Source organism: Rhodofomes roseus, assembly GCF_022264815.1.
Source record: "Rhodofomes roseus strain CIRM-BRFM 1785 chromosome Unknown C8Q71scaffold_5, whole genome shotgun sequence".
NCBI classification, from domain to species: Eukaryota; Fungi; Basidiomycota; class Agaricomycetes; order Polyporales; family Fomitopsidaceae; genus Rhodofomes; species Rhodofomes roseus.
In genome coordinates, this window is record NW_025952961.1 from 1 (window position 1) to 26,175 (window position 26,175).

At 54.8% G+C, this 26,175-nt stretch overlaps 8 protein-coding genes across 8 annotated transcripts; 5 read left to right on the forward strand and 3 right to left on the reverse strand.

Annotated features, from left to right (window-relative positions):
- Nucleotides 1-7,690: 7,690 nt before the first annotated feature.
- C8Q71DRAFT_855006 (CAP Gly-rich domain-containing protein) lies at nucleotides 7,691-8,614 on the forward strand (the record flags this gene model as incomplete). The annotated part of the gene is made up of 5 exons (XM_047927134.1): nucleotides 7,691-7,780; nucleotides 7,833-7,982; nucleotides 8,042-8,144; nucleotides 8,198-8,435; nucleotides 8,494-8,614. 5 exons carry the CDS (start codon nucleotides 7,691-7,693, stop codon nucleotides 8,612-8,614), a joined length of 702 nt encoding a protein of 233 aa, XP_047781330.1.
- A 763-nt stretch (nucleotides 8,615-9,377) lies between these two features.
- Nucleotides 9,378-12,358, forward strand: C8Q71DRAFT_830174 (valosin-containing protein). The gene is made up of 6 exons (XM_047926347.1): nucleotides 9,378-9,543; nucleotides 9,600-9,646; nucleotides 9,699-9,765; nucleotides 9,816-10,581; nucleotides 10,633-11,316; nucleotides 11,370-12,358. The coding sequence occupies exons 1-6, from the start codon at nucleotides 9,446-9,448 to the stop codon at nucleotides 12,177-12,179; spliced, it is 2,472 nt and encodes an 823-aa protein (XP_047781331.1). The 5' UTR covers nucleotides 9,378-9,445; the 3' UTR covers nucleotides 12,180-12,358.
- A 21-nt stretch (nucleotides 12,359-12,379) lies between these two features.
- On the forward strand, nucleotides 12,380-14,486 carry C8Q71DRAFT_458232 (DAGAT-domain-containing protein). The gene is made up of 11 exons (XM_047918663.1): nucleotides 12,380-12,746; nucleotides 12,816-12,920; nucleotides 12,981-13,127; nucleotides 13,181-13,190; nucleotides 13,240-13,291; nucleotides 13,345-13,357; nucleotides 13,409-13,711; nucleotides 13,768-13,807; nucleotides 13,866-14,025; nucleotides 14,079-14,169; nucleotides 14,225-14,486. The coding sequence occupies exons 1-11, from the start codon at nucleotides 12,616-12,618 to the stop codon at nucleotides 14,289-14,291; spliced, it is 1,119 nt and encodes a 372-aa protein (XP_047781332.1). The 5' UTR covers nucleotides 12,380-12,615; the 3' UTR covers nucleotides 14,292-14,486.
- A 563-nt stretch (nucleotides 14,487-15,049) lies between these two features.
- Nucleotides 15,050-15,963, reverse strand: C8Q71DRAFT_458680 (uncharacterized protein). Its single transcript, XM_047918667.1, has one exon. The coding sequence runs from the start codon at nucleotides 15,896-15,898 to the stop codon at nucleotides 15,131-15,133; it is 768 nt and encodes a 255-aa protein (XP_047781333.1). The 5' UTR covers nucleotides 15,899-15,963; the 3' UTR covers nucleotides 15,050-15,130.
- Nucleotides 15,964-16,868: 905 nt separating this feature from the next.
- On the forward strand, nucleotides 16,869-19,332 carry C8Q71DRAFT_458454 (family 5 hypothetical beta glucosidase from glycoside dehydrogenase). The gene is made up of 14 exons (XM_047918666.1): nucleotides 16,869-17,101; nucleotides 17,161-17,253; nucleotides 17,311-17,367; nucleotides 17,422-17,491; nucleotides 17,552-17,626; nucleotides 17,684-17,784; nucleotides 17,843-17,867; nucleotides 17,924-18,071; nucleotides 18,127-18,400; nucleotides 18,462-18,561; nucleotides 18,616-18,661; nucleotides 18,716-18,870; nucleotides 18,933-18,988; nucleotides 19,043-19,332. The coding sequence occupies exons 1-14, from the start codon at nucleotides 17,001-17,003 to the stop codon at nucleotides 19,137-19,139; spliced, it is 1,398 nt and encodes a 465-aa protein (XP_047781334.1). The 5' UTR covers nucleotides 16,869-17,000; the 3' UTR covers nucleotides 19,140-19,332.
- On the reverse strand, nucleotides 19,201-20,748 carry C8Q71DRAFT_458245 (uncharacterized protein). The gene is made up of 7 exons (XM_047918665.1): nucleotides 20,463-20,748; nucleotides 20,177-20,402; nucleotides 20,061-20,120; nucleotides 19,879-19,992; nucleotides 19,668-19,790; nucleotides 19,563-19,611; nucleotides 19,201-19,503 (listed from the first exon to the last, which is right to left on the reverse strand). Exons 1-7 carry the CDS (start codon nucleotides 20,467-20,469, stop codon nucleotides 19,351-19,353), a joined length of 732 nt encoding a protein of 243 aa, XP_047781335.1. The 5' UTR covers nucleotides 20,470-20,748; the 3' UTR covers nucleotides 19,201-19,350.
- Nucleotide 20,749: 1 nt separating this feature from the next.
- C8Q71DRAFT_458244 (uncharacterized protein) lies at nucleotides 20,750-23,830 on the reverse strand. Its single transcript, XM_047918664.1, has 3 exons — nucleotides 23,202-23,830; nucleotides 22,462-23,142; nucleotides 20,750-22,406 (listed from the first exon to the last, which is right to left on the reverse strand). The coding sequence occupies exons 1-3, from the start codon at nucleotides 23,541-23,543 to the stop codon at nucleotides 20,892-20,894; spliced, it is 2,538 nt and encodes an 845-aa protein (XP_047781336.1). The 5' UTR covers nucleotides 23,544-23,830; the 3' UTR covers nucleotides 20,750-20,891.
- Nucleotides 23,831-24,352: 522 nt separating this feature from the next.
- C8Q71DRAFT_458719 (S-adenosyl-L-methionine dependent methyltransferase) lies at nucleotides 24,353-25,475 on the forward strand. Its single transcript, XM_047918668.1, has 2 exons — nucleotides 24,353-24,378; nucleotides 24,430-25,475. The coding sequence occupies exon 2, from the start codon at nucleotides 24,511-24,513 to the stop codon at nucleotides 25,210-25,212; it is 702 nt and encodes a 233-aa protein (XP_047781337.1). The 5' UTR covers nucleotides 24,353-24,378; nucleotides 24,430-24,510; the 3' UTR covers nucleotides 25,213-25,475.
- Nucleotides 25,476-26,175: the final 700 nt, after the last annotated feature.

Sequence of the window (26,175 nt, forward strand, 5' to 3'; positions counted from 1 at the left end):
TGGCTTACTCATGCTGCTTACCAGCTTACTCATATCCCCAAAACCTCGGACTTAGTGCTTACTGATGAACCACTGATACAGCATGTGACCTGTATCAAATGTGTATATATACTGGGCTGGTTTGCCCTGTAATGATAACGATCCTTCGTCCTCTCCTCTGCCTGCCAGCATAGGATCTTCCCTTTGGGACTGGTCTGTTCACTCACTCATTAGTCCTTCACTGCCACTGGGCTTACTAAGCCTAAAACCTCTTTCTTCAACAGGTTATGAGCCCTGCGCTCTGATTCTTTAATCACCTGCACCCCTCTTTGCGCGCTCCAAAGCCCAACTCTTGAAAGAGTGAGTTGGCAATTTTTGTCCTTTGTTGGACTATTTTTAAGTCGCTGCATGACATAGTGCCGAAGGCCTTGTCTGAGCGCATATCTAGGGCAGCCCGAAAAGGCAATTACGAAATTTATCATCCGTCTCGTCGTGAGAGAAACGACGTTGACGAAGACGACTCTAACGTCATCGCCGTACGTCATCGGCATTTGTACGGTCATCTACCCGTCCGTCGCCAGATCGACATCATCCTCGCTCCTACCCCTCGTCGCCGCCGCCAAGCCTCTGGCCGCGTAGACACGTCCATTCCTCCCAAGGAGTCCTGCCGCACCTCGCCGGAGCAGCACCTCTTGTATTTGCAGAAGAAAGCGGACGTTGCCGAAGCTCTCGCCGAGACTCGCCGAGCCGAACTCGCTGCTGCTCGTGCCGCTAGTGCCGCTGCTGCCGAGACCAAGGCTTCGCTCATTGAGCGTCTTAGCGGAGAAACTCCCATCGTTCCCACGGCTCTAAAGCCTATCTTCCTGTCCGACTTCCGCAAGAAGTCCACCGCTGACAAAGTCGAGATCCTGTGCAAGCGTCTCCTTGCCGTCCAGAAGCGCCTTCAGCCCCTCTATCGCCACCGTAACCGCCTCTACGCCCGTCTTCCCTTGTTGGATAACTTGGACGATTTTGGCAGGCGTTTCAACTGGGTGCTGACGAATATCGAGGAGGAAGGAACCACGTGGTCTGCAGTCGAATTGAACGACATCTGTTCTGTCTGCGAGCTGATTGCGAAGATTTCCTTCATAAATCTTAGCCAGAATTTCGGCCGCATTATCAAGGACGTAGGGGACTTGTACAAGAACAACTACTTGTACTGGGTAGATAAGCGATTGTAGTCGCATTTTTTTTCTGTATATCTTCGTCCCTAGAATTTAAGCATCACACTGTGGCTTCGTCTCAAGAAGAGACATTTGACCGAGACTCAAATAGTGAAGCATCGAACGGAGTAATTCCACCGTACGATTGCACCGACCATCATCATCTCTACGACTACGAGGAGAACTTCGATTATCATTTCGACGTCGAAGAAGATCAGTGGATTAACTGCGACGACGCTAGTTGCCCACATCGCTACGATCAACCTCTAGGTCCAGTTCCAGAAGGATTTTCAACTGGAATATCGGTCGCTCCTTGGCAGGAGAATTTCCTATTTGCTAGTGAATTTTCGGAGTTACCTCCATATCCTGAACACTTAGTCCCGCTCCCAGAGTCGAGACCTCAATCTCCATTCTTCGAGGAATTACCCTTCGAAGTTTTTACCCCAGAACTACCATCCGTCTCACAAGACGAATTTATCCTCCTATCCGCAACCATGGGTGACGTCAAGCCTGACAATGTCCCCAAGCTTTCCTCAGCGTCCCAATACGCTGATTGGTCAGCCGCCATGCGCGGCTATTTGGTTTTTATCCAAGCCTGGCCCGCCGTTATTGCAACTGGCACACCCGCAGCGGACTTCGCCACTCAGAATGCCCGTGCCCAGGGTGTTCTATTTATGAGAACCGATCGCTCGATGCATCATCTGCTCGAGAAAGACACCGGTGATCTCAAGGATGCGAAGGACATGTGGAACTCGCTCAAAACCGCTTTTGGCACTCCCGACACGGCATACGTCTGGTCTCTCTTCCAGTCGTTAATCAAATCTCCGGAAATGTCTGACTCCAAGCCAATGCAGGATCAGATCAACAAGCTGGTTACCCGGCTTAAGGAGATTAGTGGTGGCGGAATTACGCTCGGTGACTCGACTCAGGCTCTTCTCCTTCTGTCGAAGCTGCCAGAGTCATACCAGTCGATGATCTCTGCGCTCCTGGCGACGCAGACCCTCAAAGATCTAAAGGTCGACTCGGTCCAGAGCAAAATTCTTGCCGAGGAATCACTTCGCCGGTCCGGTATGGGACAGTCTGCGTCTAAGACGTCCCAGGTCAAGCATAAATCCAAGGACCCCTGCGATCACTGCGGTGGGGCCCATGGTAGCGAGAATTGTTGGTCCAAGTACCCGCATCTCCGCCCTCAGAATAAAAGTGGCGGAAAGGGGAAGAACAACAAGGGCAAGGGCAAGGGCAAAGGAAAGGGAAAGAACGGAGGAAATGGTCAATCTAGTTCTGGTACTTCTAACACTGCATCTGCGTCGGACTCTTCGAATGTTGTAACTGTAGAATCCTCCTCGTCGTCTGCGAATACTATGACTGCTTCTTGGTATACTGCGGCTAACACCGCGTCAGGAAGAACGACTGATTGGATTATGGATTCTGGTGCATCCAAGACGATCACCAACGACATGGCTGATTTTTGGGATTACACTCCTTACGAGGAGCCCATGATTTTTAGCACAGCCGGCAAGAGTAAGATTGCAGCTTACGGTGAAGGCACTATCAAAGGCGTTGTGCATGTTGAAGGGAAACATATTGTGTCGACTATCACCAATGTCGCATATATCCCTGCCGCGTCTAGTCGCCTATTTTCAACTGGAGTTATTGAACGTTCAGGTTTCACCCTTGTTCAAGGTGGAGGCCGTATGGTCATTTTTGACCAACCTATTTTGCATGGTTCTGACCGAATCCGTGGTAACAAGATCATGGAGGCGCATCACATGCCCTTCAACAATCTCTATATGTTGCACATGGAAATTATGAAACCGCAATTGGCTAAGTCTGCGGACAAGTCAAATTTTCGCCTTTGGCATCAACGCTTCGGACATTCGTCTGAAGAAGTTATCCGTCAACTACCCAAGCACACCAAGGGTGTGGATTCTATCGGTGACAAGGACAAGTCTCCTTGTGCAGGTTGTCAATGGGGCAAGTCTCATCGTGCTCCATTTCCCGCGTCGGACAAGAGAGCTTCAAAACCTCTTGAAATTGTTCATACCGACGAAGACGGTCCTATGCGTACCACCGCTATTGGTGGATGGCGCTACTTCATCAGCTTTCTTGACGACTACTCCGGTCTTGGCCGCGCCTATTTCCTCAAACATAAGAATGATTCGACCCAAGCGTTCGATGATTTCAAGGCATGGGCTGAGAACCAAACTGACGAGAAAATCAAAGCTGTACGCTCGGATCGAGGGGGAGAATATACCTCTGCAGAATTTACCGAATATTTGCGCAAATTTGGCATTGAACATCAGAAGACGATGCCATACTCTCCTCAACAGAATGGGAGAGCTGAGCGCTGGAATCGGACCATTGTCGAGAAGGCTATGTCTATGCTTCATCATGCTGGACTAAGCCATGGTTTCTGGCAATTGGCTGTTGACGCTGCGGTTCACATTTATAATCGGCAACCAATGCGACGCCTTAACTGGCAATGCCCCATTACCCTCTGGGATAGCACAGTCCCGGACATTTCGTATTTTAGGGTATTTGGGTGCAAGGCATATGTGCATGTGCAGAAGGAACAAAGAGCTGGGAAGCTCGACAAGAAGGCTGTCGAGATGATCTTTGTTGGCTATGAGTTAGGTTCCAAAGGGTATCGTTTCTGGAACCCGGCCACTCGAAGTATCGTTGTGTCTCGTGATGTGACCTTCGATGAAGAGACATTTCCTGCACGTAAAGATTTAGGCAATAATCCGAAATCCCTGGATAAGCCGTTTGATGAACCTCCTGAGGATGCGAACTCGGAGGATTCTGATTCTGAGGATTTACCTATTCCCGTTCCTATCCCGGAACATGAACCTGAACCTGAAGACCATCCAGAGCCAGTGGGAGACATTCCACAACCGCAACCTGATCCTGTACCTCCTCCGCAACCTCAGTATGAACGTCCACGTCGTCAAGGTGCTGGACAAAATCCTAAGAGGAATAAGGACAATGCCTATGGTGACGAGCCACCTGCGAATATTGATCGTCGTACCGATGCTCAAGGCCGTCAACAATCTGAGGCTGAAACTCTCATGTTTGTGCGGATGCTAGCAGAAGCAAACCATGGTGTTCCCCATAGTCACAGGGAAGCTATGGAGTCTCAAGACAAGGCTAAATGGCATGCATCTGAAGGTTCTGAATACAAGTCGCTTATGGACAACAAGACTTGGGTTCTAGTTCCACGGCCTAAAAACCGAAAGGTTATCAAGTGCCGGTGGGTTTATGCGATTAAACACGATGGTCGCTACAAAGCGCGTGTTGTTGCAAAGGGATTTACCCAAGTATGGGGTCAAGACTATACCGAGACTTTTTCTCCTGTTGCACGGTTTGAATCCGTACGCTATCTATTGGCGCATGCAGCACTTGAAGATTGGGAGATTGAGTCTATGGATGTCAAGACGGCATTCCTTAACGGTGACCTTGACGAGGAAATCTACATGGAACAGCCCGAAGGATGGGCTGTACCTGGGAAGGAGAACTGGGTCTGTCTGCTCAAGAAGGCCATTTATGGCTTGAAGCAAGCGTCTCGTCAATGGAACGCTAAGATCCACAAGTCTCTCCTCGACTTAGGGTTTAAACGGACATATTCGGATGCCGGAATTTATGTCTTCTCTCGTGAATCTGAAGGACACACCTGCTTAATCATTTTGTATGTCGACGACTTGCTCCTCATGGGCGACTCGAAATTGTTCATCGACAACATCAAGCAGAGACTGTCTTTGGAATACCAGATGACTGATCTGGGAGCTGTCCAGCGTTTCCTTGGTCTACACATTCGTCGAGAACGTCTTGCACGTCGTATCTTTGTTGACCAGGAAGACTATATTCAGTCTGTTTTGGAGAGGTTCCAAATGTCCAACTGCAAGTCTGCAAGGACACCTCTTCCCGCTGGAGCAGTATTAGAGAAGAACACCGACACTGCATCTGAAATTTTCCGAACCCGTTACCAGAGCATTATTGGCAGCATCATGTATGCTATGCTTGGTACTCGCCCAGACATCTCGTTCGCGGTCACGCGTCTGGCGAAGTTTTCTTCAAATCCGTCTAAAGAGCATATGAAGTTTGCGTACTATGTCCTGAGATATCTTCAAGGGACAAAGGAACTTGCACTTTGCTATGATGGAGGCTCAAACTCTGGTCTGATCGCCTACTCAGACTCAGACTGGGCTGAAGATCGTGATGATAGGCACTCTACATCTGGCTTTGTTTTCCTCATGGCCAATTGTGTCGTTTCTTGGGTGTCAAGACGCCAACCAACGGTATCTTTGTCTTCAACCGAAGCAGAGTATAAGGCCAGCTCCGACTGCTGTCGTCAGATGGCTTGGCTGCGTCATTTTGGAGAAGAACTGGGAGACAACATGTCTCATCCAACTCCACTTTGTCTTGACAACCAAGGCAACATTTTCCTTGCGGTGAACCCCGCCGTGGATTGCCGCACCAAGCACATAGAAATCCGGTATCACTACATTCGAGAGTTCTACGAACGTGGGGAGATGGACATCTATTTTGTCGCAAGTGAAGACCAACTTGCTGATGCCTTGACCAAGAATGTTCCCTTCAGCGGAATCGAGAAATTCAGGTCTTCGGTTGGCATGATGAGATACTCGACATCTTGAACAAGTGGGAGTGTTGAACTTCCGAGTTTTCAGTGTTCTTATCTTATCAGTTATGTACGGATATGGACTTATATTCTGCGATGTCAGATTACATACGTTCTTTGATGGACTTTGCCTAGATCACATCATGTGACTTTAGTCTGGATCATTCCATGATATTCCACAACATTCCTTGATGTTCCATGACGTTCCATATCATTCCTTGATGTCCCATCACGTCTTATATTACTCTTTGATGTTCCATCATGTCTCATATTATTCCTGATGTTCCATCACGTTTCATATATCTCTCCACATCAAACTCCGAGTTTTGGCTTACTCATGCTGCTTACCAGCTTACTCATATCCCCAAAACCTCGGACTTAGTGCTTACTGATGAACCACTGATACAGCATGTGACCTGTATCAAATGTGTATATATACTGGGCTGGTTTGCCCTGTAATGATAACGATCCTTCGTCCTCTCCTCTGCCTGCCAGCATAGGATCTTCCCTTTGGGACTGGTCTGTTCACTCACTCATTAGTCCTTCACTGCCACTGGGCTTACTAAGCCTAAAACCTCTTTCTTCAACATCCCAACAATGCACTGCAAAAAGAAACGGCACCCTGCTACCGTTTATTGCCCAGTCATCCGCCCATCACCAACCCAAGGCGCCTATTCGCCCATCCCGTTAATGAAAACGCCCCGCTCGGCCGACGTCAGCTCGCCGAATACATTGGGGTTTTTCACGCATCCGCTACCCTAACAGCATCGGCCATTCCACTGAATGGGCTCAGTAGTGCGCGTCATATAGTGTCATATACTAAGAGAAGTAGAACTAGAGGGCGGAGAGGGAGAAGTGTGTCAAGCATCAGATGAGATATGTGGTCCAGTATACAAGAGACTGCGCAGCTGCTTCGCTTCGCTCTGCCCGGCCGGTGGTGACGTCAAATTCTGAGGCTAACCGTCACGAACATTTCCTTGAGACGGTTGAGACGGAAGGTCACCAGATAGTCGAAATGTCGAACATAAATGGAAAGGCGAAGGCGCCTCATGTGATTCAATGTGAGATGCCAAACAGACATCAACGAAGTCACCGCCGGCAGATATGCATATAAGGCTAATAACCATGACTCTACGAGTGCAGTAGTAAACAGTAGTGTTCATCAGATCTAAACACGTGGAAAACCGCCAGGCGCGTGCGGGGAGACGGAGGAGGAGCCTGGTGAGGAGGGTCAGCAGCTGAAGCAAATCATGAGGCTAACCGTCACGAACCTACTACTGAGTAGTACCAGTGTGATCTTCCAGTGCATCATGATCGCGGCCGCAGCCGGACGTTCTCACCAATCTTGTTGTGCATGGAAGAGGTCCCGTGACGACTCGCGCGCTGGATCAAACACAGGACTTTGTTCCATGCCCATCCGGTCTATCTATAGTAGATGTCCCCTTCGGGGTGACATACGAAAAAATTGGAACGATACAGAGAAGATTAGCATGGCCCCTGCACAAGGATGACACGCTTTCCCGGAGTGGTAGACCTACGGGTCTCAATATTTATTTTGCGTGGTACATACACTTTGGGCGCCTAATGTACACCGAGCGCGTGACGCGCGACGACGTCGACGCGTCTCGCCGCCGGTACTTGGCCGCTAGGCCTGTGAACTCTTCATTCAGTAATTATTATCTCGTGCTTTCCGGTCAAACCCTCCGTTCACAAGTGAGTCCAAAGCACTTCGCGGATGTTTAGGATCCAGCATGAGGATGTCAAAGCCGATGTAAGTGCCACTCCAATGCCCAGAACCTTCTCCGGCGAGTCCCCGATCGTGCCTCAGCTCACGCAAGTTCTTGTCATTTGCTCTCTCTCTCCACATACCACCATGTCTAGTACAGTCACTGTGTTCGTGATATCTCCCGACACGCGCTCGGAGCGGCGCCTTGATCTACACATCACCGTGCAGCAACTGAAGGTGCGTCATGTCAGTCTTTGTGGTGGAGCTGTCAGGTTGAAGGTTACGATAGAACAAGCTCGAGTTGATCACGGGCATCCCAGTGCAGAACCAGGCGATCTCCGTGTTCAACACCGAGGGCGATACTGCGCCAGCTGCGGTACTCAATGACGATAGCAGGCCACTCGGGTTCTATGGCGTGAAGGATCTGCAGATCTTCCAAGTGAGGGATTCGTATGCTTTCTGCGAAGCTATTGCTCATGTGGTGGAATCCATGGATAGGTGTCGGATCTCAATCCGGCCGTGTCCTTCACTGGCCAATTGAGCGATGTTTCGCAAGTGGAGAAGTTCGAGCTGAGCGAGGGCGAGTACGCGCAGCGACAAGGTATGTGACCTTCCAGTTGATATTACATGCCGACATTAAGATTCTCGTGCTAGATACCGTCCTCGCCTATAAGCAACTTCACAAGATCGGCAGGTTCGCCGAGAAGCCAGACGAGGAGGAGGAAACCGCCGTACCGGAAGACATCAAGGTCGGCGCACGGTGTGAAGTAGAGACGCAAGAGGAAGGGCTTCACAAGCGTGGCACCGTCCGCTTCGTGGGCCCGACCAAGTTCGCGAAGGGCGTATGGGTTGGGATCGAGTATGATGAACCGATGGGCAAGAACGATGGGTCGTAAGTGCACCTGATTGCTGGTTCCTGATGCTATTTGATGATTTTGTTTGGGCTATAGTGTGAAGGGCGAACACTACTTCGACTGCAAGCCTAATTTTGGTGTCTTCGTGAAGCACGACAGGGTCAAGATCGGGGACTTTCCAGTCGAAGAGATTAATCTCGATGATGAAGAGATGTAATCAACGTCAATGTATGTTCAACCTCGCGTATGCTGTATTTTCTGAGCTCATCTCTCAAGTTCCTGTCTAGAAGCTACACCTGCAGTGCTACATTCTGCTACCTTTTGCTGTGTATTTGATAGTAATGCATTTACCCGTGTGCTCTTGTCAAGGCAGTCTCTAAATCGACTCTGTACCGGAACAGGCGCCTACCACCCGCAGCTATCATATTTAAGGTCCAGTATCAACACTACGAGCAGGTATGACCTAGTGTCATTATGTTGCTCGCTGTGTATGCTATAGTCGGGTGGCCGAGTCGGGTCTATGATGGGCAGAAGTCTTCTATCACCGCTCATTGAATTGTCAGACAGTGCGAAGTACGCGAACTTGGCGCAAATACTGCTCAACCAATCCAGGTAATAGGAGCCACATCATCGCGCCCCTAGTAGATGCCTCCTCATATGCACTGCCAGCGCTGGTGGACTCTCATGCACGCCGTAGAGGACCACACGCATGCCCCGCGATTCATTGGGAATGCTGTGCATAAAATGTATCGCCCTTCTATGTGAAGCTGTGCCTATCTTCCGGAGTGCTTACGCGTCCGTAGCTCAGCCTGCTAGCAGTCCACGTAGGCTGGAGGACGAACTGAACGAGAACACCTTCCTGATTTGGGGGTCGGAAACTACTGGAACGGGCTGGAAGGCCCGGAGGTGGGCCGAAACTTCCCACGCCTCCGGTGTGTCATGCACAGAGACGAGGCCGCGCGTCGCCTCGAGCTTGCCTTATAACGCTCAGCTCGTTCAGCCTTGACCACCTTTCTCTCCCTTCATTTACGCCCAGCTCTTTCACGACATGGAGAATCCCAGCGGTCAAAACCCCGGTGCTGGCGCCCCGGCCCCAGGCACTGGCGCGAACGATGTCTCTACCGCCATTCTGCGACCCAAGAAGTCGTAAGTGTCGCGACGCGTCGTGCTTCAGTACCTTGCGAGCTAACCTCGATTTGCAGGCCCAACCGTCTCATTGTGGATGAGGCAACCTCCGATGACAACTCTGGTGAGTGTAGCAGCCCCCGTAGTCGACGGGCATGTGCTTAATCTCATTGTAGTCGCGACGCTCAACCCGGCAACAATGGAGACCCTGCAGCTATTCCGCGGCGACACCATCATTGTCCGGTATGTTTGCTCTGGCCTACGAGAGCCCCACAGTTCCTAACAGATCGCAGGGGCAAGAAGCGGCATGACACCGTCCTTATCTGCTTGAGCTCCGACGATGTCGAGGAGGGCAAGATCCAGATGAACAAGGTCGCGCGTAACAACTTGCGCGTTAAGCTTGGTGACATGGTCAACGTCCACCCGTGCTTGGATATCAAGTACGGCAAGCGTGTCCACATCCTGCCGTTCGATGACTCCGTCGAGGGTCTCAGCGGCAACATCTTCGACGTCTACCTTAAGCCTTACTTCCTCGAGGCCTACCGCCCGGTCCGGAAAGGCGACACCTTCCTCGTTCGTGGCGGTATGCGGACAGTGGAGTTCAAGGTGATCGAGACGGATCCCGCGGAGTACTGTATCGTCGCGCAAGATACGGTCATTCACACAGAGGGCGACCCCGTCAAGCGCGAGGATGAGGAGGCGAACCTGAACGATGTTGGCTACGACGACATCGGTGGCTGCCGCAAGCAAATGGCACAGATCCGTGAGCTCGTCGAGCTGCCCCTGCGCCACCCACAACTGTTCAAGTCGATCGGTATCAAGCCTCCGCGTGGTATCCTCATGTTCGGTCCCCCGGGTACGGGTAAGACGCTCATGGCGCGTGCGGTCGCCAACGAGACTGGAGCGTTCTTCTTCCTCATCAACGGCCCCGAAATTATGAGTAAGATGGCGGGTGAGTCGGAGAGCAACCTCCGAAAGGCATTCGAGGAGGCGGAGAAGAACTCGCCAGCTATCATCTTCATTGATGAGATCGACTCCATTGCGCCGAAGCGTGAAAAGGTATGTACTATTGTTGCCATGAATTGGACATTGTGCTGATCCATGTCTCAGACCAACGGCGAGGTCGAGCGCCGAGTGGTGTCGCAACTGCTCACGCTTATGGACGGTCTGAAAGCGCGTTCCAACGTTGTCGTGATGGCTGCCACCAATCGACCAAACTCGATCGACCCTGCACTTCGTCGCTTTGGTCGCTTCGACCGTGAAGTCGACATCGGTATCCCCGACCCAACTGGTCGCCTCGAGATTCTCCGCATCCACACGAAGAACATGAAGCTCGGGGACGACGTCGATCTCGAGCAGATTGCCGCGGACACGCACGGTTACGTCGGTTCTGATCTCGCCTCGCTTTGCTCGGAGGCCGCCATGCAGCAGATCCGTGAGAAAATGGATCTCATTGACCTCGACGAGGACACCATCGACGCCGAGGTGCTTGACTCTCTTGGTGTCACGATGGAGAACTTCCGCTTCGCTCTCGGCACGAGCAACCCGAGTGCGCTCCGCGAGACCGTCGTGGAGGTGCCGACCGTCAAGTGGGACGATGTTGGTGGTCTCGACAAGGTCAAGCAAGAGTTGCAGGAGACGGTTCAGTACCCGGTCGAGCACCCCGAAAAGTTCATCAAGTATGGCATGTCGCCATCAAAGGGTGTGCTGTTCTACGGCCCTCCGGGTACCGGTAAGACGCTGCTTGCGAAAGCCATTGCCAACGAGACGCAGGCGAACTTCATCTCGATCAAGGTACGTAACCGACGTTCAATGCAGATCCCGATCAGAGCTGACGTTGTTTATAGGGTCCCGAGCTCTTGACGATGTGGTTTGGTGAGTCAGAAGCGAACGTCCGTGACGTCTTCGACAAGGCTCGTGCGGCCGCGCCCTGTGTCATGTTCTTCGATGAGCTCGACTCCATCGCGAAGGCGCGTGGTGGCTCGTCAGGAGATGCGGGAGGCGCCGGTGACCGTGTCTTGAACCAAATCCTCACGGAGATGGACGGTATGAACGTGAAGAAGAACGTGTTCATCATCGGCGCGACCAACAGACCCGACCAGATCGACCCCGCCTTGCTCCGTCCTGGTCGTCTCGACCAGCTCATTTACATCCCCTTGCCCGACGAGCCCTCACGTCTGTCCATCCTCAAGGCTGCTCTCCGGAAGTCGCCCGTCTCTCCGGAGGTCGACCTCAACTTCCTCTCGAAGAACACTCACGGCTTCTCCGGTGCCGATCTTACTGAGATCTGCCAGCGCGCAGCTAAGCTCGCCATCCGTGAGTCGATCGAAGCGGACATCCGGCGACAGCGGGAGAGGAAGGCGAAGGAGGAGGCCGCCGGCGAGGACGCAAAGATGGAGGAGGACGAAGAGGAGGAGGACCCCGTCCCGATGATCACGCGGGAGCACTTCGAGGAGGCGATGAAGTATGCGCGTCGGTCAGTGTCGGACGGGGACATCCGGCGGTACGAGATGTTCGCCCAGAACCTGCAGCAGTCGCGCTCGTTCGGCTCCAACTTCAAGTTCCCGGAGTCCGGGAGTGCGCCGGGCGGTGCGCCTGCGCCTGCGGGCAACGCTGGGTTTGCAGAGGACACCCAGGACGACGACCTCTACGCATGATGGATGGCACGATTATGACGGACTGGCTGTGGTTGTGGTTTTGTTCTCGCTCTGCCTAATACGTTCTGTGATTTTGACTGTGCATTACGACGTGTCAATGCCTAGACCCATTCCAAGCATCAGTGTAAAGTAGTGTATCGGGTCAGCAACTTGGAAACATAGCCGCGACATAATCCTGACTGAGTGTGCAGCGAAGGAGGTGTAATATGGACTGCCCCTGGCCGGAGCAGGAGTGACGCCATGCAGCCACTACCGGTAAGCATGTGCTGGGTCTTGGCTGAGCTGGGCTGAGCCCCTGCGGCCGACCACCTGTGTCTCGTCTTTCGTCTCGACTGTATTTTAGACTGCCCGCCGCACACCCTCCTTTGAACTTGGACACCACGTAGACCCCTCTTGGACATTGTTTGGAAATACTGAGCAGCAGCGGAAGCAAAGAATGGAAGCCCGCAAGACGTTCAGCTCTGCCGCCCGCAACTTCTCCTCGTCTTCGCTCCGCGAACGGCTCTCGAGCATCCACCTTCCGACACCGCCCATCCCCGTGACGGCGTTCCCGACGCCAAACATCGAGTGCGCATCGCCGTTCGGCTCGCAGTGCGAGGCGTTCTGACTGACCGCAGACGCGTCTCCCCGCTGCAGCTTCGTCCCCCGGAGGATCCCCCGCAAACGGAGGCTACAGACCCTCGCGGTCGCACTATGGTCGACGACGATTGTGTGGTGCACATTTGCATGGCTCGTGATGATGTGCGTGTCTGCTTCTGGGTACGCGAACTGATCGTGTGCTCAACGGGGTGGCGAGAACAGGTCGATACCGCCATTATGGCCAGCGCTCGCACTGTATATGATCTGGGCACTGTATGTCGACCGGAGTCCCGAGCATGGAGGGCGGCTGAGCCCCTGGTTCCGGTCAGGGAGGTTCTGGCGGTACTTCGCTGACTATTACCCTGCATCGTGCGTGTCATTTCGTCTGCTGTTCGAACGGTTGATGCTGACATGGCTGGCAGCCTGTTGAAGGTGTGTAGTGACCCCTGTTCGAATGTATGCTGGAGGATGACCCTTTCAGACGTGTGATCTACCTGCAGACAGACCGTATGTCTTCGGATATCATCCCCATGGTGTGTGCTAGTGCCTTCACGAATTCTTGCTCTACTGACACCAACCGGAACAGGCATCATAGGCATGTACGTCCGCCACGCGTCCTCTCGTCAAATAAGCTGCTCACTTATCTTCAGGGGTGCCCTCTGCACATTTGCGACCGAGAGCACCGGCTTCTCTCATTTCTACCCGGGCATCGTCCCGCACCTGCTCACGCTCGCGTCCAACTTCCGTATGCCGTTCTACCGCGACATCCTGCTCGCCATGGGCATCTGCTCCGTGAGCAAGCAATCGTGCAGCAACATCCTCAAGGGTGGACCTGGGCAGGCGATTACCATCGTCGTAGGTGGAGCAGCCGAGAGTCTAAGTGCGCGACCAGGGACAGCGGACCTGACGCTGAGGAAACGATTGGGGTTCATCAAGATCGCCATTCAGCATGGGTGCGTCCATCGAGTTGCCATTCACGCAAGTGACTCTGACATTTCCTGTTCGGCAGAGCTGACCTCGTCCCTGTTTTCTCGTTCGGCGAGAATGACGTCAGTACAGCTCCCATGACATTCGTGATAGAGTTAGTTATCGACCCCTTCTACCCAGATCTATGAACAGATGCCGAACGACCCGGGCACGTCGGTATACACACTGCAGAAGAAGTTCCAGAACGTGTTTGGCTTCACGCTACCCCTCTTCCATGGCAGAGGTTTACTAAATTACAACCTCGGCTTGCTGCCGTACCGACGACGTATAGTCGCAGTCAGTGAGTACATCCTACATTCATGTCCGTGTTGGATGCATTGACGCGGCATACAGTCGGCCATCCCATACATGTAGAGAAGTGCGAGAAACCGACGCTAGAGGAGATCACGCACATCCAGCAATTGTACATAGAGGAGCTCATGAGGTGCGTCTCATATACCTCATCAGTCGTGCAGTACTCTGACGACGGGTTCGGCCAGGATATGGCATACTCATAAAGACGAGTTCGCGCGGACGCGGAAACGAGAACTCAGCATAATCGAGTAGGGGCTTTTCGTGTCTATATTGTATTTTTGCCTTTTGCCCACCCACCAAATCGCGTGATGGACCTCACGTCAAACCTTCCTACTCATCAGTCGGACTCGTCAGGCATTCGGACGTTGTTTGAGGGCATACAGGGTACCAGGAAGTATGACCCGTATCACACAGGCTGCACACTGGCCACACGGGACGACGCACAGACCGGAATCTTGACGCCTTACGTTTATGCGACCCTCACACTTACCGACGTTTGGTCCTACAAGGTGTTCTTCGCGGAGCTTCACTGGCAGGGACGAGCGGAGCGACCTTCATCGATACTTACGCTGCAGACCAACCCATGACGACCGTCTTCATCCCTGGTAAGACGTCTTCCACTTCTTACCGAATTTTAAGATCAGGCTTACAGCGACCGATGCGTAGAACTACGTATTAAGCTACCCGACGACTACTGCATTAGATGACCCCGTTACCCCATCCATCCCTGTCACACACTCTTCCCAAGAGGGTCTTCCTCTCGCGGCCTTGGCCCACTCGCCGAATTCGGCGGGGCGGGATACTCTGCTCAAACCTGGCGGGACAAACTGGAATAACCCCCAGGAGTCAGTACCGGTCCCCCGGACATCTGACGAAACTCACAGAGCACCAGGCCATTGGCCGACAGCCTCGGGCTGTCCTCACGATCATTCGGATCGGTTTAAACGTCTTCCATCCGGCGTGGTGGGCAGGGATAGGGGGCACCGTGTCTCAGTGCTAGCAGCATGTCGTACTAGCTGTTCGGTGAGTCTCATAGGCAGCAACGATGATATAGTCGCACGCGGGACGGCTTGGAGGGGCTGAGCGCCGGGCTAGGCCTCTGTCTGGGCTTGCTCCTCGGGGGCGACCACGACCATGGGGACAGTCTCGCAAAGCTGGAAGACCGTATGTGTGTGCTCGGCGAGGTGAGCCATTATGTTCTCGTCTCCCACACCGTCCACCAGAAAGCGTTCGGGCATGCGTTCCCAACTTATCCGCCATAGCGGCTGGCGGGCGAACGCTGTTGCCATGAAACGCTCCCGGGATTGTCGCAACTGTTCTGATGGGCATAGTAACAGTACATGTATTTCGTCTTCCACTGATCCTTGTCGTTCGCAGAACCTGCATGTTCGTTGTTCACGGGGCACCAGTGGCGTTCGGCGGCGCAGTACCTCGACGGCCAAAGGGGAATCCGACGCCAGCAGCCGACATAGGGCAAAACGCTGCTCTCGGTCGGAGATGGTGAGGTATGCTCGCCGCTCAAGCGTGGCCCGTTGATGGGGGCGCGCCTTGAGAATAGTGAGTCGGTGTGAATCTGCCAACTGTTGTTTGAGGTGGCTGACAAGTGACAGTCGCAGTTCCTCAAGGCAGCCCTCCGTGAGTTCCGTCGTGAGCGGTGCAGTGATATCGAACTGTACTGGGACTGGCAGCTTTGATAGAGCAAGGTGGAGGTTGCCCAGCCATGAAGCACGCCCAGAATCTGAGAAAGGGCCAATGTCCGAGCCTCGGCCAAAGCCGCAAGGGGCAGCGCAGGGCGCTGGAGCAGCACGTATTGAAGATATCGTAGTGCAAGGGAAAGACGCCTGTATCGCACTGGCCATAGGCTTGTTTCGGTGTCGAGTACCACCGTCACAGAGCGGGGGTTGAGCCCGAGCACCCGTTGAAGGTACGCCAGTTGGACTGACTCCAGCTGCGTGGCTGACGTACGGTTGCCCGCTAGTCCGAGGTTGAGCGCCTCGCGCCACACGCCTCAGCCACTTCGCGTCTCACTGCCACCGCCTTCGCTGTACCCCAACCTTATGTTCAATTCTCATCCTACGGCCTCGACGAATACATAGTCGTACCCTACGCGTCAATACGAGTTTGATGAAGTTGTCAGCAAAGCGGTATTGCCTCCCGTTCGCGCGCAAGGCCCCACAGAAGTCCAGACGAGCTGACAGCCTCATCCACCTCGAGTCGCCCTCGGACTAACGGGCAACCGTACTGACGTCTGCCTGCTGTCGAGCGCTACCTCGCAGCCGGCTGTGCATGTGATATGCGGGTCTACGTGCGACTGGTAAGTAGAGGGTGAGCGCTGCCCACGGTGGCAACCGTCCGACGTATGACTCGATTAACAGGCATGCGTTTGCAACACGTCGCGCAGCGGAGGCACTTTTACGTACCGCTCGTATCAAGCTCGTATCGTCTGACACACGAGAAATTCGTCCAGGGTTAGGGAATTCGTGCAAGAAAAGCCTCGGTTCTGTACACGGTCGTATTTCAAGCGCGGAGGACATGCGTCGATGCGGTCAGTTGACCCGCCCTCCACGCCTCGTGCGACCTCTGCGAGCGTCACGCACGAAATGCTGCTGGCGGATCGCTCTGTCCACAGCTGAAACCCGCCACGCATCACACGCAGATGGGCGTAGTCCAACAAATCCTGTACCCATGACAGGTGCCTTGCCATGGGTTTCTGATTCTTGACTGTACTGAGTCTCCCACAGCCAATCCCATCATTCATGCACACAGCAGACATCGCGCCGTTGCTCATTCGCGCGCAGATGTGTCCGTCGCTGGCGTGACGGCCCTAGCCGTTACGGGAAGCCTCCATTTACGAGAATAGCGAGGCTATTTGGACGGAGGTCTTTTTGCATTCCGGGACGTTTATAAGAGACGTGTCCCCGCCGGACGGGGCCCTGAGCAGGGTCCCCACGCACCGGCACGATGCGCTCGCTCTTGGGTCTCACCGCGCTGCTTGCGTCCGCACGGGCTGTGCTTGCGGGTAGTTTGCCTAGCAAGATATACGGCGTCAACATCGGTGGCTGGTGCGCGTTCTGAGCCCGGGTTTCGTACTCGTCGGACGCGCTGTTGACGCGTTTTCTAGGCTGGTCTTGGAGCCATGGATGCTTCCGGCAGAGTGGGATTCCATGGGAGGGTCGATCTGCGATGATTGCTCGACGTGTATCCAGTCTGAGTGGTATGTACTGGTAGCTGACCGCGTACTAGTGCTGTTAAACAGATCGTGCTATTACAGGGCGTATACGAAGGAATACGGACAAGTCAAGGCTAACCAAGAGTTCGCCCAGCACTGGTCTGTGCCATCACCTACTAGCGGATTACCTTTTCTGATGATTATATCGCTCAGGACAACATGGTTCACGCAGGACGATGTGAATACCCTTGTGGCGGACGGCATCAATACAGCTCGCATACCAGTGAGTGTTCTCGGCCATAGTACGTTGCCTATTTTCAAGTAATCTCATGTGGATGCACAGCTCGGCTACTGGATCGTAGAGCCTTTGGTCAGCCGTGCTACTGAATTCTACCCGGAGGGTGGCATTGTCTACTTGGTGAGTTAATAGGACCCACACTGAACATGGGATGAGGCTCACATTCGTGCACATCAGCAAAAAGGTGTTCAGATGCTTGCCGACGCTGGCATCCAAGTTATCCTCGATCACCACGCGTTGCCCGGCGTACAGACTCCTGGCCAGTCGTTCACCGGAAAGTACGTGAAATGTTACCCAGCCCCATTACCGTGTTCTGAATACTCTTCTGCGTCACAGCTGCACGGACAACGTACAATTCTACGTGGGTTGACCAACAGGAACGTGCTACAAAGAGCCCTGCTGACAGTATCTCTTTAGACCGACTACAACTACGAACGGGCTCTTACCTGGACAGCCGTCATGACTTCGCTCGTCCACCTCGACCCCGCCTTTAGCTCCGTCTTCGCCATCGAAGCCGTGAACGAGCCTATCATGGACGCAGACAAGACCCCCAACTATGGCATCTGTACGTCTCTCCCCCTCCCCACCTCCCCACCTTACTAACATCTAACCCTTACCAGTCCAAAAGAACTTCGTCGATACCGTGCGCGCGGTCGAGCTCACGCTCGGTATCCCCGTGGAGGGCATAAGCCTCGGCGCGCAGGTCACGACGAGCAACTTCACGGAGGCGCTCGGCCAGGTCGCGAATGCGTCCACGACCTTGAACGCGGAGGTCCGTGAAGCCCTCGCGGCCGCGGCGCCGATCCTCGTCGACCTCGCAGCGCAGCTGGCGGTACCCGCGCTGCTGGACACGAACCTGGGCGGTGGGGTGGACAAGACGTCGTTGATCACTACGTGAGTGCTCGTGAGTTGTTGGGAGGGAGTGCTAAAGCTAAACTCGGGGTTCACCGTGCAGGTTCATGGATATCAACTGGCAGTACGACAGCCCACCCAACCCCGCTGACGCTGCGATCGGTCCACAAGGCTACGACAACCACCTCTACTACAGCTACGGCGTACGTCTCTGATCCTCACCACCAATCTCGTAGTACTCACGCACGTCCTAACAGGGCGTCGCCGACGCGAACCCCACCGCATATTTGGAGAGCATCTGCAGTGCGTCGCCTGCTGGTACCCACCCCTCTTCTAACTGACCTCACCCTCCACCAGACCTCCAACGCGTCCAAGTGGATGCTGAAGTCGGCAACACGCCGCTCTGGTTCGGCGAGTGGGGCCTACCGACGCAGTTCGAAGCGACGGACGAGTTCCTGTCCATGTGGGCGGACGCGCAGAAGCTCGCGTATAGCCAGGGCCAGGGATGGATCGTGAGTGTCCTGTCACAGTATCGACTGTGGGTGACGGAACTGATGGGTGGCTGGGATGGTAGTTTTGGAACTTCAAGGTCGAGCAGTCGGAGGTGGCGGGGAACCTCTCGCGGCAGTGGTGAGTTTGGTGTCGGGATGTGTGCTGCGTGGTTGGGGTGCTGATGGTCAATAGGTCGTACATCGAGGGCGTGAACCTCGGGTACCTCACGAAAAACCCGGCGGACTACCACAACGCCAGCGTGTGCGAGCAGTACGTGACGTCGTCCTGAGGGAATGTTTTCCCCCGTACATTACACGCATACATGGACATGCTAGCGCACGGACTGGCATAGGGACGGAGACTGAGACTGGGCTATCGCTTACCGGGGACTAACAGACTATTTATGCTCGCTTTACGGTGCAAGAAGGGTAAACAGAGCTGTCAATATAACGACGAGTAATGTACAAGTGTATGAACGTGGTGTTACAGTATCCGAGAGATCAGTTGAAGGAGTCGGCAATGGCGAGGATGCTATTGTTATCCAAGAGGCTCCAGGGTGCCTTCTCCCCGCCCACCTTCTGCACGCGTTCGGCGGGAATGCCTTCCGAGCCCTTCTCGCCGACGACGCGCATCGCCTTTGCGAGCTTGGGCACCTATCAGGAGCTGTGAGCACCATGTCCGCGCGAGTGAACGGAGACAAGGGTAGACGTACAGGCATCCACACGCTCGGGACGAATCTCGACATGGCCTTGATGATAGGGCTGCCCGGGCAAGATCAATGTATGTACACGAAGTACAGGTCGGAAGGTATGCATACAACGTGTACTTCTCGACCGCTCTGTGTTCCGGGCGTTCCGCATCTCCGAGCGCACCTGGCCGGAAGATGATCGTGTCGTTGTATCCCAGCTCTGCCAGGCCGAGTTCAGTCAAGCCCTTGCTCCTACAACAGCCAACAAATCCTAGTCAGTATCGCGTTTCACGACTGGCGGGGTTGTGTCGAGTACGCCCGGCGTCGTCATGGGACGCACCTCATGTAAAGGAAATACGAGTTAGGGTCGGCACCCCCGCTGGAGAGGTAGATGAGGCGTTGCTTCTGGGCAGGGTCGTCCGATTTGGCTAGGCGGGCGGCGTCCAAGACGTATCTGAGATGCACTCGTTGTGAGCGTCGCGGCGATGGTACTACGCAGAACGGGAGCATCGCAGAACTCACTCTCGGTCGATCTTCTCGAACGCCTCCGCGCTGCCTGCCGCCTTGCGGTTCGTCCCAAGGCTATAGCAGCACGAACTCAGCACCACACCCACAGTGAACAAGGAAACAGCACGCACGTTATGAACACAACATCCCACTTCTTGTCCTTCAGCCCCGCCTCCTCCAGCTTCTCAAAATCAATCGTCCGCTGCTCGAGCTTCTCCTTGCCCGCGGCGATCCTCTCCGGGGCGGTGACGCGCCGGCCATACTCGGACACGCTCGCATACTGGGGCGACGCGAGCAGCTCCTGGAGGAGGACCTTGCCTGTCGCACCAGTAGCCCCTAAGATGAGCGCGGTGAGGCCTGTGTTCCGCCCCGCAGGTATCAGCGCCGGCGCAACGTGCAGCGGGGAGGAGGACTTGCCTGCCATAATGTTCAAATACTATGTGCTTCAGTCGTTCAAGTCTGCGTCGAGGGTGGGTAGGTCGCTGTGGCTTGGAGAGTGTGTACTTATAGTAGAATGCGGTTGTGGCTGGTTGTGGTCGTCATTCTTTGTATCCTTGACAGCCGAGAAATCGCCACATGCGTAAGCTTCCGGCTGCGTACGCGTCTTCGCGGACCCACACTCCGAATCCATCGGGCTCGAAGGGCTGACAGAGCATCCGAACTGATCAGACAAATGCAAGGCCGCCCGAACTCGTGTCGCACGGAGGCAAGTACAAGCCCATTAAACAGATTATATTGCAGAATTATCGCCAACGACGGTAGGGTACTAATGTGTGCTTATGTCGTCGAACTCTAATGGTAGGAATGTGCCCGTAACCAGAAACATTCTCTCCTACAACCTCCCCCTCAAACCTGAACCCAACCCTTGTTGCCGGGGATCGCAGTTCCCTCCCGGAGCCTCCCCGCAAAGCCAGTCATCTCCGCACTGACCGTGCTCGTCGTACTCGTCGAGTCAGTGCCCATGGTGCTCGACGTCGAGTTTGAGACCACAATGCTGGAATAGTCCTCAAGAATCCTGTACCGAGCGACGATAGAAGCCGATAAGGTAGACCCCGTCGAGTCAGACGAGTCTGTCGCCGAGGCAGTCGCCGTGCTAGAGTCCGTCGTCGAAGCACTCGGAGATTCCGTCGCACTCGGGTCGTACACCTCCACAGCCAGACTAGGATCTTGAGTAGTAGTCGTCGCAGAGTCTGTGGCGATCGAGTCAGTAGGCGTGCTCGTCGAGCCCGTGTCGCTCGAAGACGAAGTTGCCGTTGACGAAGGAGCAGCCGAGGACGTCGACACGACCCTCGCCGCCGGTTCAGAGAAGACACTCGTCGACGAAGTAGCCGAGGAAGACGAAGCATCAGTCGTCGCAGTGGAAGACGTGCCAGAGCTCGTAGCAGTAGCAGAAACCGTCGAGCTCAGAGCCGAAGACGAACCAAACCCAATGGAAGCAGAGGCGTCCAGCCCAGAGTCGTCGCCAGAGTCTTCGTCATCAGAACCGCCGTCCGAGCCATCGTCGTCCGAGCCGTCGCCAGAGTCTTGATCACCGCCGTCGTCGCCATCATCGTCAGCAGTTCCATCGCCGCCATCGTCATCTCCAGTCGAAGCTGGCACGACCGCCTTAACAGGGCCCGCCACCGGCGCGACGAACATCGGCGCCGCAGGGGTGAACACCAGCGTGACGTTCCTCGGCTGAGCAGCCGAGTTCGTGTCAAAGATCTTCGCAGAGGACGCGGCGCGCGACGGCGGCGTCGTCGCTTCCGTCCGGTCTGCCTCGAGGTTGACGATGTCTTGCGCGAGGTTCGTCTCCGTGGGAGCTGTGCTCGACGTCGGGTTCGCTGTCGTCGTCGAAGAGGCCTCGCTAGCAACTGTTGTCGACGTTGGATTTGAGCTGTCTGATCCATAGACACTGCTGTCCGAGTCCGAGTCTGAGCCGTCAAGAGACCACATAGGCCGGATGACGCCAGAAGCCGGTTCGTAAGCAAAGACTTGACTCATATGCTCTCCACCAGCGGTGACGTTAGCCATACACTCCTGGACGTACATCGGCGATGGCTTGGACGGCATCGGGTCGAAGGTAGCACACCAGTTGTCCATCGTGGCATTGGCCGCATTGAACACGGGAACCTGCAAAGCGACCATAAGGGGGGCTGGCCCAGAGGATGTTGAGTTGCCAGAAGACGCAGCGTTCCCCGAGGATGTTGAGTTGCCTGCATCGGGGATGGCCACGAGATACATCTGGGTATGGTCGGCGCCAGACGCGTTCAGGACGAAGGTAGACATCGTCGCATTATCTTCCCTAGATGTTCCGTTGGAGGGCGCCGACAGGACCAAAGAGGCGATCTTCACGGCGTTCTCTGAGCTAGGGTCCTCGCTCTAAATGAAATGTCATGACGCGACGCGTGCCTCATTCTCTGAGCGCGGTACTCACCATGATGTCAATTGACCCTGGCACACCGACCGTCTGTTGTCCATCGCGTTGCACAAACGCAGTCACAGTCACGGACGGAGAGCCATTGTTGTCCGAGACATGGACGGAGGGTCCCACGTCAGCTCTCCGGTGGTGAACGTCAACGTTGTCATTGTCGCCTTTAACAATGACCTTCTTCCGGTCATGATCGTGGTGGTCATGAGGCGAGCGGGAAACATGGACATTGTCGTTGCTTCCATCAACGACGACCTTGTCATGACGGTGACGGTCGTGGTCGTGATGCCGTGGCGAACGACGTACGTGTACAGACGGATGTTCATGACCGCGGTCGTCGTCGTCGTCGTTGCCGTCCACGACAACCTTGTTGTGATGGCGGTCATGCGGGGAGCGACGAACGAGGCCGTCCGGGAGGATGTGGGGACCTGCGCCGCCCTCGATGTGGGCAATATCGTTCGGATCACGAGCACGAAGGCGGGAATTGACCATTCGGCTATGCATGTGAACGTCGTCGTGGTCTCCGTTGACGGTGACTTTGTCGTGATGACGGTCATGATCGTCATGGTCGTGACGCTTCCCGGGGATGTGCATGATGTCCATGTCGTGCTTCACTGCATCGTCGTGGCTCGCCAGCCAAGCGAGCTCTGGGCGGCGCGTGTAGTCAGGTTCATCCCATGCGTCGCGCTGAACGTTTCGCGAGATCAACATGGCTGCGAATGGTAGAGATGCAGACATCTGCGCACCTTGTCCTTGTGGTGAGTCCCCACGTCGCTCACGACGTCCTTAGACTTCTTCCCCTCACCCGAGTGACCAATGGGCAGAGGGAGAACTGGCTGTTGTTGTCGCTGTGACTTCCCGCTCTTGACATGGTCCGAACTTGTCGACTGGGTGGGGTCGGCAGCCTCGGTGTGCGTCAAGGAATGACTGCGAGTCGAGTGGTGGACTTCCGGGGCACCCGCACTTGCTTCGGCTTCCTTGTAGTCAGCGGGCACTACGGCGCACTCAACAGTGGACGGGATGACCGAGACCGCAGCGATGGTGGTGAGAGCAGCGAGAAGGGTGAAGCGACGCTGGAGGCCAACCATGGTGAAGGACTGGGAACGGAGCGTGCAAGGCAGTGGGTGAGGTGCGGAGAGATAATAGGCGATCCAGTCGCGGAGAAGTACGATAGCAATACGAGAGCAAGACCACCTGGGTCAGAAACAGCAGCGGGGATGGAAGGAAGAGGCAAAGAGGCGGGGCAGAACACGGACCATCCAGTCCAGCTTATGTACCGCGCGCCGCCGGTCAGCCGCCGTCCTGTGCGCGCGTCATCGCCGGCGCCGGCGTCGGCGGGTTGGTTCAACTTCAAATGGTTGAGTCGCTGTCGACGTCAGCCTCGCCGGAGCGCGTCCACCAGTCCAAATTCGGATCGCGACGCGTATGCACGTGCTGCCACCGACACTGCAGGCGCCCATCGCCCGCGGGCTGCGCGAAATGCACAACTCTGCGCCACGACCTCCCCTTCCCCACGTCTACCTATGTCCCCTTCGGGGTGACATACGAAAAAATTGGAACGATACAGAGAAGATTAGCATGGCCCCTGCACAAGGATGACACGCTTTCCCGGAGTGGTAGACCTACGGGTCTCAATATTTATTTTGCTTCCGCGCCATTCGCCTTCTTGTCAGTCTCTTGATCGTCCACCGCGCATGCGGCCTCGGCGCGTTGTTCGTAGCGATGCCCTTTCTCTCTAAACTGCTTATACTTATCTCGTTTCTAACCACATCCCGGTCGCGAGCGATCATCTGCTACTTGTTGGGAACGCAATTCAACGCATCGCGGTCTCCCGCCTCCGGCACGTGACATACCGCCGGGGGCATGTTCGTCTCTCCCTCTCTCTCTCTCCCTTTCCTCACGCGGTTGTCGTACTCGAGTGAGGTAAGACATTCGTATATTGTAGCATATATCGAAGGCTGACATTGTACATAGAGCTAACCGCTAGTCTAGTTTCTACACTACTCCGGGTTGACTGCGCACAGCCTCAGACTCACGCACCGCGTTTAAGTTAGCATGGATCCCTCAGCTCGTATCTATTCACGCTTCAATCTGCGTCTATACGATGTTGTCGTCCTCGTAGTCTCCAATGCCTGGGCATGGCGATGCTCTACGACCTTGACTCTCCTTCCATTCTTCCACAAGAACTTGGGCGAGAGTGCCCATCTAGACGTGGGTGCCGGCACCGGGTATTACCTCGCCAAATCGGTGCACCCTCTCTCAAAGACGGGGAACGTCACGTTACTCGATCTCAACGAGGCGACGCTGAATACCGCGACGTCGCGACTACGCCACGCGGGGTACAAGGGGACCATCGACGAGGTACATCATAACGTGTTCCAACCCCTCCCCGAGAGCCTTCGCGGACGATTCGACTCTGTCTCCCTATTCTATGTTCTCCACTGCCTCCCGGGTAGAATGGAGGACAAGGGACCGAAGGTGCTCGCTAACCTGGCGGACGGTCTGCGTCCCGACGGCGTGCTGTATGGCGCGACCATACTGGGACGAGGCCAAGGCGTATCGCACAATTGGCTCGGCAGGCGGTTGATGTGCCTGTACAACAAGAAAGGCATGTTCGGTAATGCGGACGATACCCTCGATGAACTCAAACGCGCTCTGGAGCGTTATTTCGAACAAGTCGAAGTGAAGCTGGTAGGGGTGGTAGCCCTATTCGAAGCGCGGCGACCGAAGATGAAATGTACCAGAAAAGCTTCATGAGTGGGTGGATGGACGTCTGGGCGGTCGGATGACGGTGCTTAATTGGACGACTGTGTCCAGGGAGCGGCGAGAGGCGATAACGGGCGGTAGTGGTCCTCTAAGTAGGTACTGGGCCAACTTTGTATGGCACACTGATCTACATATCTCAGGTAGAGGACCAACGAGGACGAAGTTGTTCGTCATGCGATGCAATGCCGCCGTAGCTTGCGCTGTGAGTCGCAACAGTCCCCTCCCGGCACACTCAGCGCGTTGTGTGTGGCGATGACCTTCCTCTCTTATCTAAGTACTTGTCTAACCACATCCCGGCCGTAAGCGAGCGGTCTGAGCGCTACACGTGCGGTTGATACTAGAGGTATGTGGCTACCGTGACAGCATTTCACGACCCATCTATGGACCTCAAGTTATCACAGATTGTGCCTTAGTCTCTGGAGCACCGGGTCTTCGCATGTTTTCCGCAGGACTATGAGAACAGCATTCTGGCCGGCAATATCCATCCATGGTTGTTGTCTAGATCTGTCACAGCCATGGTGCCGCTTCGAGCTTCACGGAAGCATCTCAGGTGCGATCTTGAGGCGCGGGTTGTTTCATAAGCCAACAAGCTTCTACGCAGCATTCGATCGATCTACCTGTGCTGATGTTCACACCACTGGCACGTATGGAGGGGTTTCTCGGACAGCATGACAAACTCAACGATGGCCTGCCAGTCACCGCGCCTTCGGCACCCCGCATTTCAACCTAAGTACCATTTTCGATCGTCTGCAGAAGGCAGGCGCGCGAACCGTATTTCCTATCGCTCGCTCGCGATAGGACACAATTGCAAGGAACAACGCGCTTGGGCCCTAGGCTGTGTCACCATGAGTCGACAAGGGGACCCACAATTGCCATATCCGGCCGCTTGTATTGTCCCCTCCTTCCTGGAGCTGCGTGTGTGCGGTGCATCACTCACCAGGTAAGGCAGGTGCT